The following is a 16,646-nucleotide window of genomic DNA, read 5'->3' as shown; positions in this document are numbered from 1 at the left end:
GTATTAACTGGTGTTAAACTCGCACATTACATTACCGTATTGACTGGTGTCAAACTCGCAATCAATACACGACATCCCCCTTTTCCTTGGAAACAAACTTGCAGTTTACAAACAGTTGCTTACAATAACACTGCATAACTTATTTGATTTATAAACTTTTTACAAACTTGTGTCTTACCACACAACTAAATAATTCCCAGGTTTAAACATTTAACATCACCCATGCAGTTCTCGCACAGTTTATGTTGTGACATAATCAGACAGGCTTTGGGGTTTTGTTTTAACCCTTTGAGGTCTGGCTGTACTGGGTATGTCTGACATGTTGGTGTCAGTGGGTATTGCCTGTGTCACAGTGGTATGTGTGTCAGGGTCTACTATACTGTCCTCAGTCCCTTCTGTTTCCTCCTGCTCATGGAGTGTCTCCTTTGGTCCATTGGTTCTGTATTTCTTCACAAACGTAGTGTTTCTCGAGCAGCGTGCTCCTTCTGGAGATTCCACTATTACTTGACTCCCTGTTTTACTCAAAACTTTGTGTGGTGTGGCATTAAAAGGAGTGGTGAACTTGTCCACTTTGTCCTGCCGTACCAGCACCGTGTCGCCAACTTCCACCTTTTTCTTTTTATTCATTGATGGGACGTGGGCGTCGCTGGCTACGCCTGCATTTAGTGCCCATCCCTAATTGCCCTTGAGAAGATGGTGGTGAGCCGCCTTCTTGAACCGCTGCAGTCCATACGGTGTAGGTACACCCACAATGCTGTTAGGAAGGGAGTTCCAGGATTTTGGCCCAGCGACAGTGAAGGAACGGCGATACAGGTCCAAGTCAGAATGGTGTGTGGCTTGGAGGGGAACTTGTAGGTGGTGATGTTCCCATGCGTCTGCTGCCCTTGTCCTTCTAAGTGGTAGAGGTCGCGGGTTTGGAAGGTGCTGTTGAAGGAGCTTTGGCGAGTTGCTGCAGTGCATCTTGTAGATGGTACACACTGCAGCCACAGTGCGCCGGTGGTGGAGGGAGTGAATGTTGAAGGTGGATGGAGTGCCAATCAAGTGGGCTGCTTTATCCTGAATGGTGTCGAGCTTCTTGAGTGTTGTTGGAGCTGCACTCATCCAGGCAAGTGGAGAGTATTCCATCACACTCCTGACTTGTGCCTTGTAGATGGTGGAAAGGCTTTGGGGAGTCAGGAGGTGAGACACTCGCCACAGAATTCCCAGCCTCTGGCCTGCTCTTGTAGCCACAGTATTTATATGGCTGGTCCAGTTCAGTTTCTGATCAATGGTAACCCCCAGGATGTTGATAGTGGGGGATTCAGCGATGGTAATGCCATTGAATGTCAAGGGGAGATGGTTAGAGTCTCGCTTGTTGGAGATGGCCATTGCCTGGCACTTGTGTGGTGCGAATGTTACTTGCCACTTGTCAGCCCAAGTCTGAATGTTGTCCAGGTCTTGCTGCATATGGACACGGACTGTGTCAGTATCTGATGAGTCTCGAATGGTGCTGAACAGTGTGCAATCATCAGCGAACATCCCCACTTCTGACCTTATGATGGAGGGAAGGTCATTGATGAAACAGCTGAAGATGGTTGGGCCTAGGACACTGCCCTGAGGAACTCCTGCAGTGATGTCATGTGATTGAGATGAATGACCTCCAACAACCACAGCCAACTTCCTTTGTGCTAGGTATGATTCCAACCAATGGAGAGTTTTCCCCTGAGTATTGTGTTCTCCGCTGTTCATCTGCGTACATTATGGACTTGCCTTTTTGTTCTGCGTCCCGGTCGCGTACTTCCATGTCTGCTTGTGACTCTGTGATGTCTGGCAGCTTTCCTCTCATTTTCCATTTAAAGAGCAGCTCTGCCGGGCTCTTTCCTGTTGTGGCATGGTCAATGCTCCTGTACACAGTCACATATTTTCTAAGTTCACGTTTCCAATCTAGTCCTTCTGACTGAGCAATTCTGATTCTCTTCATCAGCGATGCATTCTGGCGCTCGACTTCTCCATTAGCCTGAGCCCATTTTGCTGTCGTTTTCAGGTGTTTGATCCCGTTGTTTTCACAGTATTCTTTAAATAATTCAGATCTGAATTGGGGACCATTATCAAATTTGCAGGTGATTGGCAAACCATGACGGCTGAAGATTGACTCTAAACTATCGATAACCTTCTCTGTTGTTGTGGAGGTCATGATGTCGTATTCATAGTAGCGACTATAATAATCAACTACCACAAGAATGGAGTGGTTGGATGGCTAGGGTCCCAGTAAGTCTATAGCTACATCCTGCCAGGGGCCCTCCGGTAATGGTGTTGGTCTCAACGGTTCAGGTGGGTCGGGTCTGGCTACTATCTGACAGCCATGGTACGCTCTACAGTGTTTTTCAGCTGCCTTGTCCATGCCAGGCCACCAAACCTTGGTTCTGAGATGTTGCTTTGTTCCAACTATTCCCAAGTGTCCTTCATGTGCTAACACCAGGGCTCATGCGTGTAACACTGTGGGTAGCACGATGCGTGTTCCCCGAAGAACTAGGTACCCCACTACGCACAGCTCGTTTGCAATTGCTGCATAAGCTTTACAGTTCTCAAAATGTCCGTTTGTGATTGCCTTCCATACCTCAATCAGCTCTGGGTCGGTAGCAGATGCTTCCTCCACCTCTAGTAGTGAGTGCTTTTGGTGTCGCACTCACAGCTACAAATCTCATGTATTCATCTGAGCCATGAGAATGTCTCTCCTGTTTTGCTGTCTCCCCCAGCAATCGTGACAGTGGGTCTGCAATGTTTTGCTTGCCTGGAATGTGTATCACCTTAAAATCGTACGGCTGTAATCTAAGTACCCATCTCTCTATACGGGCACAGGGTTTAGAATGTGGGCCGTATATCACCTGTAATGGCTTATGGTCAGTTACCAAGTTAAATTTTCGGCCATACACATATGGATGCAGCCTCTCACAAGCCCATACAAGAGCTAAGGCTTCTCTCTCTGTTTGAGAGTATTTCCTCTCACAGTCTGTTAAACTACGACTTACATAGCATATTGGCACCTCTTGTCCCTGTTGGTCCTGAACTAGTACTGCACCTAAACCTACAGGGCTGGCATCTGCTATCACCTTGGTTGGTGCGTCCTTATCAAAATATGCTAAAGTGCCGGCTCTGGCCAACTCTTCCTTGAGTGCACTGAATGACTGTCTCTGTTATGATCCAAATTTAAATGGTGTGTCTTTTCTCGTCAGGCGTCGCAGTGGCTCTGTTAGCGTTGCGAACTGCGGGGTGAATCTGCTACTGTACCCAACGAGTCCCAAGAAACTCCTCACCTCTGTAGCATTCTCTGGTTCCCGAGCTTCTGCCACCGCTCGCACTCTCTCTGCTGTTGGTCCGATGCCCTTTTCAGACAACAGGATTCCCATGAAAATCAATCGGTCCATGTTGAATTGGCACTTCTCTGAGTTTAGTGTCAGTCCACTTTCCATTAGTCTGGTCATGACAGCGTGCAGGCGTCTGTCGTGCGTTTCCTGGTCGTGTGCATGCACGATAATGTCGTCTGAGATGTTTTCAACACCCTCTATTCCAGCTAAGGCATTAGCTATCTCGTGCTGATATTGCTCACTAGCTGAAGATACACCGAATATCAGCCTCTTGTACCTGTATACTTCCTTATGTACTGCAAACGTTGTGATTTCTCGTGACTCAGGGGTCAGTTCTAGCTGGTGATAACCCCATTTCAGGTCTAGCTTACTAAACACCGTCGAGCCGTTCATACCTTGGAGTATCTCATCAACGGTGGGGATTGGATATCGTTCCCTCACTATTGCCTGGTTTGCTCGTCTCATGTCTAGGCATAACCTTACATCTTTATCTGCTTTTGGTACAATAACCACAGGATTCACCCATGGGGTGGGACCAGTTAGAGGTTCGATAATGTCCATGTCCCTCAATTGTTTTATTTTGGCTTCTACTGCCCCCCTTAAGTTGAATGGTATACGCCTGAGTGGCTGGGCCACAGTCTTCATTTGTGGGTCGATATACAAACTGATCTGTTTTGTGTTCAGCCTTCCTACTCCCTGGAACACCTTTGGATACCGCTGTTCTAGTAGCTGTCTTACATCTACCACAGCTGAGACATCTGCGCCTATTTTTAAAACTCCCAGTTTCATGGCTGTCTCCCTTCCGAGCAACGGCTCTCCATGGCCTTTAACCACAATGAACTCCGCCTGCTCAGTTCTCTTACCTATTGTAATCCCACATGTGAATACACCTTTAACTGACAGTGGTCGGCTAGAAGCATAAGAGAATAACTTTCTCTCTGTCTTAGGGACATGTGACTGACACTTAATGTGTTCTGACTTTAGTCCTTCCCATGTATTCTCATCTATCACATTATTAGTTGCACCCGAATCAATTAACATTCTCAGGTTTACTCCCCCCACACAAAAGGTAAGTCTCTCTGTCACGTTATTTCCAGTAACAGCAAATGCAAAGTTATTTTGTTCCTCTACATTGTTCACACTGTGTTTCTTTGTACCCTTTGTGCGGCATACTTTGGAGAAATTATCCTTTCCCTTGCACTTATGACACGTTTGTCCGCGTGCTGGGTATTTCGGATCTCTGCCCATGTGGTCTGTGTGTCCACATCTGTAACATTTCCTTTCGTTCCTATCGCCATTTCCCTTTGGTTTCTCTGTCAAGCTTTTTGCATAATACCCTCTTTTCTGTGTAACACGACGAACAGTATCTGTCTCCGCCTTCTCTGTACATGACATGGCTGACATCTGCTCCTCGACGTTTTCACATTGTGAAACCAATTGTAACGTGCGGGCGAGCGTTAGACCATGCTCTTCCTCTAGCAATTTCCTCTGCACATAGGCTGACGTGCACCTACTCAGGATAGCGTCTCTTATTTGATTATCCGCATCCCCCCCAAAAGCACAGTCTTTAGCAGCCTGCCGCAAGCGAGTAGCAAATTGTTGCACAGTCTCACCTGCCTTCTGGGACAACTTATGAAAAGTCTGTCTAGCAAATGCTGCATTGAGCTGGGGCGTGAAGTAGTGATTCAAAGCACTAACCACCGCCGTGTAGTCTGCTGGTTCTCCTGTGTCCGGTAGAGTTGAAAAGATATCCTGGACCTCTGGTCCTGCTAGGTGTAGAAGTAGAGCTCTTCTCCTCTGCTTCGTGGCACCTGTAGAGGTATCGTCGATAATGAGTCCTTTGCCGTCGGCATAAAGCTCAAAAGACATTAACCACCTCGTCCATCTTGGACCTAACGTGGCTGGCTCGGCGAAGCATGCAAAATTTTGAATGCCGGTCTTCTCCATCCTAGCTAACTAAAACTTGGGCAGCTACCTATTTAAAATGATTCCTGTTCGTTAACCTCGTCGCCAATGTTGTATGAACACATTCAAGCATAGAACCAGGCAGACAGGCTTACAACTGTGATCTTTACTTTATTCCTAAAATGGCTGAGTGCCGCTTTCCCGGGTAATTCCCATAATGCAATGCACATTACATTACCGTATTAACTGGTGTTAAACTCGCACATTACATTACCGTATTGACTGGTGTCAAACTCGCAATCAATGCACGACAGAGGCGAACAGCATGGATGCATTTAAAGGGAAGCTGGATAAGCACATGGGAGAAAGGAATAGAAGGAGATGCTGATAGGGTGAGATGAAGAGAGATGGGAGGAGGCTCGTGTGGAGCATAAACACCACATGGACCAGTTGGGCCGAATGGCCTGTTTCTGTGCTGTACAATCTATGTAATTCTATGTAATAAGAGAGGAAAGAATGTTCCATAGAAACTAGAATTATCTGTTCTGCATTTTAATCCTGAACTTAGTGATTACTTTTGTAAACTGCTTTTACAGGGAATATCATTGCCTGTTTTGTCTGTGGGAAAAGATTTCAAAGATCAGTGTGACTGGAAAAGCACCGAGACACACACAGACCCGAGTGAGAGTGTTCCAGTGCACTGACTGTGGAAAGAGCTTTAACCAGTTACACAGCCTGAAAAATCATTGCACCATTCACAGCGGGGAGAAACCGTACATGTGTTGTGTGTGTGTGGACGAGACTTCAACTGATCGTTCGACCTGGAGAGACACAAGGACACCCGCACCATGGAGAAACCATGGGAATGTGGGGACTGTGGGAAGGGATTCAGCTCCCCATCCCAGCTGGAAACTCATCGACGCAGTCACACCGGGGAGAGGCCGTTCACCTGCTCCGAGTGTGGGAAGGGATTCAGTCAGTCATCCCACCTTCTGACACACCAGCGAGTTCACACTGACGAGAGACCGTTCAGTTGCTCTCACTGTGGGAAGAGGTTCAGGCAGTCATCTCACCTCATTGCACACCAGCAAAATCACACTGGGGAGAGACCGTTCACCTGCTCCGTGTGTGGGAAGGGATTCACTAATTCATCCACCCTGCTGATACACCAGCACATTCACACTGCAGAGAGGCCGTTCACCTGCTCCGTGTGTGAGAAGGGATTCACTAATTCCTCCGACCTTCTGAGACACCAGCGCATTCACACTGGGGAGAGGCCATTCACCTGCCCTGTGTGTGGGAAGGGATTCACTCATTCATCCAACCTGCTGACACACCAGTGCATTCACACCGGGGAGAGGCCGTTCACCTGCTCCATGTGTGGGAAAGGATTCATTCGGTCATCACACCTGCTGAGACACCAGCGAGTTCACACTGGGGAGATGCCATTCACCTGCTCCGTGTGCGGGAAGGGATTCACTCAGTCATCCAACCTGCTGACACACCAGCGAGTTCACACTGGGGAGAGGGCGTTCACCTGCTCCATGTGTGGGAAGGGATTCAATCAGTCATCCAACCTGCTGAGACACCAGCGAGTTCACAAGTGACGGCAGAGGTTGGATTCTGCTGTTATTGCTGCTGTTAATCACATCCAGGACTGAACCTGGTTCACTCTGACAGTTGGGGTTTGTTTCTGCTGATGTTAATAACCCCTATAACTGGGCTGGAATTTAATATTCTGGATATATAGCTGATTGAGTTGTCGGGCTGCAGTGTTTGTTTAAGAACCGCTGTCTGATCTTTCCCCCTAATTTCTGATGAGAGTCCCTGAATTATTTTAAAATAAAATTATGAACTTTGACTTCAATCCTAAATTGATATTTGGTACAAAATCTACAATTCAGTGTCTCAAAGGTTCCACTGATTAACATCTCCAATTAGAAAGTGCTGATTAATCCTCGCTGACAATTCTTACTGACTTGCACATTACACACAGTGGCACCTCCATTATCCACCAGAAAGAAGGGGAATGGGAATTGGTGGAGAATCGAGAGTCCCCAAATGTTGCCCCTCCCGTCTGGTACAGCAATCCCCTCGGCACGGGAATGGAGACAAGTCCAGTTATAGTAACGGGATGAGTTGAAGGTATTTACTCAGACGGGCGGGAGGTGGGAAGTGGTGTTCCATGGGGATCGGTGCTGGGACCACTGTTGTTCACCATTTACATGAATGATTCGGACTCGGGAATCAGAAGTACAATTTCAAAATTTGCAGATGACACTAAATTGGGGGGTGTAGTTAATACTGAGGAAGACTGCGATAACATCCTTGTAGAATTATTCAGTTGTGTTCAGTAAATAGCAGCATCTTTTAATTTGCTTTGACTGATCACATCACTATAGAGTTATGTGAAAAACAAAAATCATTAACAGCTCCCAATTTCAGAATTGTCAGATTCAAACTCAACTTCTTCCAAGTACAATCTAACATTTCAAAAATTGTAATGGATATAGGCGAGATATTAGGACTGTTGTCTAACACAATCCAAACACAGTGACACACAGACATATGGGCAGGTGTAGCTTCACAGCGAATTCTTTCAAGCCTCACTAAAAAGTGGCAGACTGGCAATCCATTGTTCACTGATGGAGTTGTAATCTTTGTAAATTAAGAAAGGAAATGCATGGAAATGTGTCAAAGAGTTGATTAACAGAGTGGGGCATCATCTCCCTTTGATTTCTATTTCTGACACCAGGCAACAGAAAAAGGTAATTACAACACGACATAAACAGACTCTTCAGGTGTGAGACATCAGACTTCAGAACAACACGTCTGCCAGCTCTGGCCACAAACCTCAGTACAGTCAACCTTTCAGCAGCTGCAGCCCTGATTAAATAATTAGTAGTTTAACATGTCTAGTAGAGCTTTTGTATCAGAATAGAAGAAATGTATTTGCGACACACACACAATTAATAAATTACATCACAGTGCGGATTGATTATTGCCTCTTGATACCTTCCGTGCCCACCGGTCGAGGAAGGCATCAAGTGAACCGGTGGACACCGCCTGCTCCCTCTCCAGGGCCACCCGGGCAGGGACAAGACCGCGGGAGAGAGGCAGGCAGCCAGAGTGACCCCCCATGGGCCCCGTCCATCCTGGGCCTACAAATTGCTGTTTTCACCAGGCCCAAGAGCAGGTCCAGGAGAAGATTCTCCGACTTACCCACCCCCCTCCGCACCGGGCGGGCAAAGATTAGGAGCGTGGGGCTAAAGTGTAACCAAGAGTTGAGGAGCAGCCCCTTCAGGTAACTATACAGGGGCTGCAACCTCTCACACTGAATATATACACGGCCCATGGACTCCTCTAGGCCACAAAAAACACATCTGGCCTTGGAGTCCAGAAAGGAGTTTAAAAACTGTTGCACACGACAGCTCCTTGTAACAGTCTCCACCCCAGATCCCCAATGGTGCAGGGAAGGACCCCCGTGTAGAGAGCCCTCCACTGGGGAACCTCGCCTCCGCCGGACAGCAAGATGACCCGCCAGTCTGATTGAGATTGGGCAATAAACTAAATGAATCAATAAATGATACAGAAACCCGAGTCCCCGGGTCCTCAGCCCTGGTGTGAAGTACGCTGGCCACCAATTTTCCATTATTAACTCGCACCTCAGGCCCCGCCCAGTCTGGTTTAATTACTAAATGTTTTCTAACTCGGGTTCAGGCCTGTCATTCTGAGGGAAACTTACAAGGCCTCATTTATTGGTGTGTCCCACCCGAGAGGCTTTAATAAACTGGCAATAAGATTTTTATTTTAAAAGCAGGAAAGAGGTGAAAAACACCACTAGCGATGCCTCAAAACTCACGGACAGAGAAATCCACTTCATCAGCGCCCCTGCCACAGGACTCAATATCCACCCCCTCCACCACTGTGTAAGGGGTTTTCTCTCCGAGGTCGCAGAGGTTCCTCTCGCCAGAGGCCTCTCTCTCTCTTTTGCACAGTAAAACCTTGAGTGGATCGGCCCACTCACCCCTTAGGTTCTTGACACTGGACTTAGGTGCAGGAACTACAATGCAGAGAAGACTCTTATAGACCAAGTTTAATGAATCGAAATGGAATTTTATTGCATATGGTAAAACAAATCAAATGCAAGCAAATAAGAGGATACATGGGAGGGAAAAACAAATCATAACAATACAGCACTAGCTAAAATAGCTACAGGCATATTATACTTTACAAAAGTCATCATGAAATGGGGAAACACAGGGAACATCGAGGGGCAACTCATGTTAATTATACCCAAAATGACCACCCCCTTTAACCTATCTAGATCCGATTATGAAGGGCCAGAAACATGCTCACCAGTCCAGTGGGAAAAGTATAGAGTTTTGAGACAGGTCTGCGTTTTGATCCTTTCAGGCGTCCTGTTTCCACGTGGTTCGTGGAGCCCCAGCGAGCTGCGCCACACCTCTCTCCTGAGATGGGGGTCGGGGACAGCTCGACACCGGCTGACCTGGATGTCGGCAGGGTCGGGGATCGTCTGCTCGACCCCGGTCAGAGGAGCCTCGGGCTGGCCCCCATAGTTTCCTTCTGTAGTTTTTATTTGTCTCTTCCCCCGATTTGGGGTTGGTCGGTGACCTCCCGACGGTCACTCCGGGACGGGATGCGGACTTAGAACTACCTTCTTGATGGCTGCCTGGTTTTCTTCTTCCTCTCCGATGATGGAGCCACGCTGATCTCTTCCAAGCAGCCCCTCTCTGCAAAGCTCCCAAAGCTGATAAGCTAAAAGGCTGATTTCCTACCCGGGTGTCCCCCAATTATACTTCTCAGCAGAAGCCCTTATCTCGCGCCAAATCAGGTTAGTCTTTTGTTTTAATTTTGGCGGGCTGGTTGCACAACGGGGTAGTTATTATATTTAAACTGTTCTTGGATGGCTGGTAACGGGCCATCTCTGGTCTGGAATGACCTTCATTGTTTTTAATGTCCTGGTGATGTCCTTAACGGGTCCTTGATGCTCTTCTCATGAATGTGTAACTGTTTTCCTTTGTCTGGGTAAACATTTAGATGGCCTTTATCTACAGGCCGATCTGGTTGGATCTGCATCCAATCTATATGTATATAATTGTACGTGTCTGGTTTCGTTTCCTCAGAAACAGCTTCCAGAACCTACTGTGGGTTGAATCCACAAAGGCTGTCTGGGGACTGCAGGAACCATTTTAAAGTGTCCCAATAAGTTGGTCACGGGGTCTGGTGGCCATTTTGAATGCCCTTTTTTCCTAGGCTTCTTTTAAAACGGTCTTTAAAATCATGGCCTCTTCTGCCATTCGACCCTTATTAATACAATATCAATTTTGTGAATCTTACAACTGGTGCACTGTGTCTGCAGTATGTACGGTCTACAAGATGCCCACAGTCAGGCCCTGTGGAGTCAAGGGCCAGGCAGCAGAATGGATGGAAAGATCGCAACAAACTTCCCTTAACTCCAACCCTCTGATTTCTGTTTTGTAGCCATCTTTCCATCCATTCTGCTGCCTGGCCCTTCACTCCACACGGCCTGACCTGGGTCATCTTGTCGATCTTACAAACTGCTATGGATAGCAAACTGGTTAGAAAACAGGAAGTAGGGGTTAAGAGTGGCAAAAGGTGGGAAGTGGTGTTCCACAGGGTCAGTGCTGGGACCACTGTTGTTCACCATTTACATAAGTGATTTGGACTCGGGAATTGGAAGTCCAATCTCAAAATTTGTCAATGACACCAAATTGGGAGGTAGAGTTAATACTGAGGAAGACTGTGACAAAATCATGGGTTAAACTCCCTCTCTAACAGCACTGTGGGAGCAACTTCACCACACGGACTGCAGCGATTCAAGAAGGCGGCTCACCACCACCTTCACAAGGGCAACTAGGGATGGGCAATAAATGCTGGCCTTGCCAGCGAAGCCCACATTCCATGAGCGAATATTTAAAAAAACGCAAGGCTTCCAGAATGGGAGGGCAATTAGCAAATGAATTTTAAGGTAAGTGGTGCATTTTGGTAGTTAGAATAAGGAGGCCACAAACTACTTAGAAAATAAGAATCTAAATGGGGTAGAGGAGCAAAGGGATCTCGGGGTCCAGATACACAAATCACTAAAAGTAGCGACGCAGGTTAATGAGGCCATAACAGGAGCAAACAATGGTCTGGGGATCATTTCTAGAGGGAGAGAATTGAAAAGCAGCAAAGTTATTTAAAACTTGTATAGGACATTGGTTAGACCACACTTGGAGTACAGTGAACTGTTCTGGTCTCCATATTATAAAAAGGATATAGAGGCACTGGAGAAGGTGGAAAAAGGCTTTGCAAGGATGATCCTAGAACTGAGAGGATATACTTATCAGGAAAGGCTGAACAGGCTGGGGCTCTTTTCTCTAGAATAAAGAGAAGGCCGATGGGTGACCTGATCGAGGTCTTTAAGATGATGAAAAGGTTATAGAGGGTGGACCTGGAGAAAATGTTTCCACTTGTGGGGGAGTCCAAAACTACAGGTCATAAATATAACACAGTCTCTAATAATCCAATGGGGAATTCAGGAGAAACTTCTTTACCCAAAGAGAGGTCAGAATGTGGAACGTGCTACCACAAGGAGTGGTTGAGGCGAATAACACAGATACATTCATGGGGAAGGTAGATAAGCACATGAGGGAGAAAGGAATAGAAGGATATGCTAATAGGGTTAGATGAAGAGCGGTGGGAGGAGACTCGTGTGGAGCAGAAACACCGGCATTGACCAGTCGGGCCGAATGGCCTGTTCCTGTGTTGTAGACTCTGTAATTCTATGTAACTATGTGTAACTATGTCTTCTGACTCCTGACATAGCTGGAAAAGCCTTTATTATTATTACCACAATTGTGCACCATCTTCATTTCCAAAGATCTCTTAGCCTCTCTAATGGTTGCTTTTGACTCCCTCAATTGTGGGTGATATTTGTCCCTATTCTCCTATAAACTGAACTCACCTTGACCTGAACTGGGTTCAATGTAAGACAGTTCAGGGAGTCAGGCATCATTCACCCCGAGACCTACGCTGGCCGGTAAAACCCCAGACGGTTCCTCAGTAAGGATTCCTCTGGTTCCTCGGTGTATATTTGTCAGGATACCGAAACCCAGCTTTCTTACCGTCCACTCCTGGAGGCCCCACTCCCTGAGCCTACAGCCTTCAGCAGGGTCAGTGGTGGAGTTCCGCAGCGGGAGTGATCCCAGAGTAACTGTCGGGATCGCATCCCCTTGGATGTTCCAGGTCGTGTATTTTTAGTTATCCTGGTGTCTAACACACACACATCAATAAAACAGGGAATTCCTGGAAACACGCTGCAGGTCCTTCTTTATCTGGAGATCAAATGTCTGTTGTATAATTGTACCAGCAGTTAACAGGCTCCTGTGAACTCCTCCCTCTGCTATTTTAATGCAGACTTTAACGAATTTATTTTAACCTGCCTTAAAATGGTAGACTCAGGACTGTCCCACAAACACGTTAAACCTTCGTAGAATAATTACCAGTCATATTTAGACTGGAAACTTAAACTTGCCGTTTCACTTTCAGTCAGGAACAGATCGCAGTTTTACACCAATCTCTGATTTGACAGCACGTTCCCAGCATTCACCGTTGTTCTTCCTGACTCTAAACACAGTTGTAAAGGAGCCTTCTGTTCTGTGCCTTGGAGCTCTGAACCATGGAACAGAGCGGCTGGGACACGTTTCTCTCATGCCTCAAGATTAACCCACATGTGGCCTTTGCTGTCAGTAAAGAGACGAGAAAGACCAAAGTGCCGTTTGCCCCTCTCAGTGTGGCCCTGAAGGACTGTGTCCAGGCTGAAATTCTGTTCCCGCCGTACGATCCTCCCCCAGATTGTTCTTTGAGCTCCAGCCAGGTGATGCTAAACACTCAGGTGGGAAAGACAAAAATCTACAACAATGTGTTTAACAGAAAGCTGATTTACCCGACATCTAACCAGAAAATTAAACTCCAGCCCAGTTATAGGAGTTATTAACATCAGCAGAAACAAAGTCAAACTGTCAGAATGAACATGGTTCAGTCCTGGATATGATTAACAGCAGCAATAACAGCAGAATCCAAACCCCTGCAGTCACTTGTGAACTCGCTGGTGTGTCAGCAGGTGGGATGAACGAATGAATCCCTTCCCATACACGGAGCAGGTGAACGGTCTCTCCCCAGTGTGAACTCGCTGGTGTGTCAGGAGGTCAGATGACTGAGTGAATCCCTTTCCACACAACAAGCAGGTGAATGGCCTCTCCCCAGTGTGAACTCGCTGGTGTCTCAGCAAGTGCGATGAACAAGTGAATCCCTTCCCACACACAGAGCAGGTGAACAGAATCTCCCCAGTGTGTGTGTGTTGGTGAGTCAGCAGAGTGGATGACTGAGTGAAACCCTGCCCACACACGGAGCAGGTAAACGGTCTATCCCCAGTGTGAACTCGCTGGTGTCTCAGCAGATCCTTTTTGCTTTTAAATCTCTTCTCACAGTCAGAACATTTAAAGGGTCTCATATCAGTGTGAACTCGCTGGTGTGTCTGCAGGTGGGATGAACGAGTGAACCTCTTCTCACACACAGGGCACGTGAACGGCTTCTCCCCAGTGTGAACTCGCTGGTGTCTCAGTAGGTGAGATGAATTAGTGAAGACCTTCCCACACTCAGAGCAGGTGAACGGCCTCTCCCCAGTGTGACTGTGCTTGTGTCTTGCTAGGCCGGAGTATCGGCTGAAGCTTCGTCCACACACAGAACACGTGTACAGTTTCTCCCCACTGTGAACGGTGCTTTTTGCTTCCATGTGCAAAGGCCGATGATATTCAGGCCCTGATGAAGCAAGTTACTCTTGACGTGATGTTTAGTTTGAGCTTCCTGTCTGCAAATCCTCCCCATCTAATACCCTGTAAAATGAATTAAAAACAGGAAAAAGGAAGCGTGAGAGAGAACCCACAAAAAAGGAAAGGCAGTTTGTGAAATTGTGCTCAATGAATCTGGTCATTTGTGGGGCCAGCACCAGAAACAAGTGACCATGAAAGCTGCTGGATTGTCATAAAAACCCAACTGGTTCACTAATAAGAACATAAGAAATAGGAGCAGGAGTCGGCCACTTGGCCCCTCGAGCCTGCTCCGCCATTCAATGAGATCATGGCTGATCTGATCTTGGGCTCAGCTCCATTTCCCTGCCCACTCCCCATAACCCTTCACTCCCTTATTGTTCAAAAATCTGTCTCTCTCCACCTTAAATATATTCAATGACTCCGCCTCCACAGCTCTCTGGGGCAGAGAACTCCACAGATTTACGATCCTCAGAGAAGAAATTCCTCCTCATCTCAGTTTTAAATGGGCGACCCTTTATTCTGAAACTATGCCCCTGAGTTCTAGATTCCCCATTGAGGGGAAACATCCTCTCTGCGTCTACCTTGTCGAGCCCCCTCAGTATCTTAAATGTTTCAATAAGATCCCCTCTCATTCTTCTAAACTCCAATGAGTACAGGCCCAACCTGCTCAACCTTTCTTCATAAGTCAACCCCTTCATCTCAGGAATCAACCTCGTGAACCTTCTCTGAACTGCCTCCAATGCAAGTATATCCTTCCTTAAATAAAGAGACCAAAACTGTACGCAGTACTCCAGGTGTGGTCTCACCAATACCCTGTACAGTTGTAGCAGGACTTCCTTGCTTTTATACTCCAACCCCTTTGAAATAAAGGCCAACATTCCATTTGCCTTCCTGATTACTTGCTGTACCTACATGCTAACTTTTTGTGTTTCATGCACAAGGACCCCCAGGTCCCTCTGTACTGCAGCATTTTGTAATCTCTCTCCATTTAAATAATAATTTGCTTTTTTATTTTTCCTACCAAAGTGGATAACCTCACACTTTCCCACATTATACTCCATCTGCCACATGTTTGCCACTCACTTAGCCTGTCTATATCCCTTTGCAGATTCTTTGTGCCCTCTCCACAACTTGCTTTCCCACCTATCTTTGTATCATCAGCAAATTTGGCTACATTACACTCAGTCCCTTCATCCAAGTCATTAATATAGATTGTAAATAGTTGAGGCCCCAGCACTGATCCCTGTGGTGCCCCACTAGTTACAGTTTGCCAACCGGAAAATGACCCATTTATCCCGACTCTCTCTTTTCTGTTAGTTAGCCAATCCTCGATCCATGCTAATATATTACCCCCAACCACGTGAGCTCTTGTGCAGTAACCTTTTATGTGGCACCTTATCGAATGCCTTCTGGAAATCCAAATGTCCTTCAGGGAAGGGAACCTGCCTACACAAGACTATGGCCTCTATGGGAGGAGAGAGAGAGAGGTGGGGGAGAAGGAGAGGGGCTTTATACATCTGTAACTTTGACCGAACCTCCCAAGCCCACGACCTCCACCACCTAGAAGGACAAGGGAAACCGGTGCATGGGAGCACCATCACCTCCAAGTTTACCAGCAAGCCACACACCATCCTGACTTGGACATATATCGCCGTTCCTTCACCAATCCTGGTTGGGAATCATGTAACTCCTTATCTAACAGCATTGTGGGAGTACTTTCACCACACGGACTGCAGCGGTTGAAGAAGGTGGCCCATCATCACCTTCTCAATGGGAAACTGAGGATTGGCATTCCACAAGGATCAGTGCTGAGACCACTGCTGTTCACAATTTACATTAACGATTTAGACTTTGGAATCAAAAACTCAATTTCTAAATTTGCACATGACACCAAATTGGGGGGGCTAGTCAATACTGAGGATGTCTGCAACAAATGACAGGAGGACATTAATAAACTTGCAGAATGGGCATATAATTGGCAAATGAAGTTCAACACAGATAAATGTGAGGTATTACATTTTGGTAGGAAGAATAGGGAGGTCACTTATCACTTGGAGGTTGCGAGTCTAGGTGGGGTAGAGGAACAAAGGGATCTCGGAGTACAAATACACAAATCAATAAATGTTGCGACACAGGTTAACAAGGCCATAAAAAAAGCAAACCAAGCACTAGGGTTTATTTCTAGAGTGATAGAATTGAAAAGTAGGGAAGTTATGCTAAACCTGTATCGAACCTTGGCCAGGCCACACTTGGAGAACTGCGTACAGTTCTGGTCGCCATATTATAAAAAGGATATAGAGGCACTGGAGAGGGTGCAGAGAAGATTTAGAAGGATGATACCAGAAATGCGAGGGTATACCTATCAGGAAAGGATGAACAGGCTGGGTCTCTCCTCTTGTAAAAAGGCTGAGGGGTGACCTAATAGAGGTCTTTAAAATTATGAAAGGTTTTGATAGGGCGGATACAGAGAGAATGATTCCACTTGTGGGGAAGAGCATTACTAGAGGCCATCAATATAAGACAGTCACCAAGAAATCCA

The 16,646-nt window shown here is 46.7% G+C and overlaps 1 protein-coding gene and 1 pseudogene across 1 annotated transcript in view; one reads left to right on the top strand and one right to left on the bottom strand.

Moving 5' to 3' along the window:
- Window positions 1–6,097: 6,097 nt before the first annotated feature.
- Window positions 6,098–16,646, top strand: part of LOC147118801 (uncharacterized) — a 35,871-nt gene continuing 25,322 nt past the window's right edge. The window contains exons 1-2 of the mRNA XM_085984617.1: window positions 6,098–6,256; window positions 6,338–6,816. Coding sequence (XP_085840743.1) covers window positions 6,098–6,256; window positions 6,338–6,816 — 638 coding nt within the window. The remainder of the gene's footprint in view (window positions 6,257–6,337; window positions 6,817–16,646) is intronic.
- LOC147118800 (uncharacterized) overlaps window positions 12,908–16,646 on the bottom strand; it is a 37,474-nt pseudogene continuing 33,735 nt past the window's right edge.

The sequence above is a fragment of the Somniosus microcephalus genome, chromosome 4 (genome assembly GCF_052327205.1).
Source record: "Somniosus microcephalus isolate GS21.2 chromosome 4, FLI_Smic_1.0, whole genome shotgun sequence".
NCBI classification, from domain to species: Eukaryota; Metazoa; Chordata; class Chondrichthyes; order Squaliformes; family Somniosidae; genus Somniosus; species Somniosus microcephalus.
This window is presented reverse-complemented; position numbering and strand designations above follow the sequence as displayed.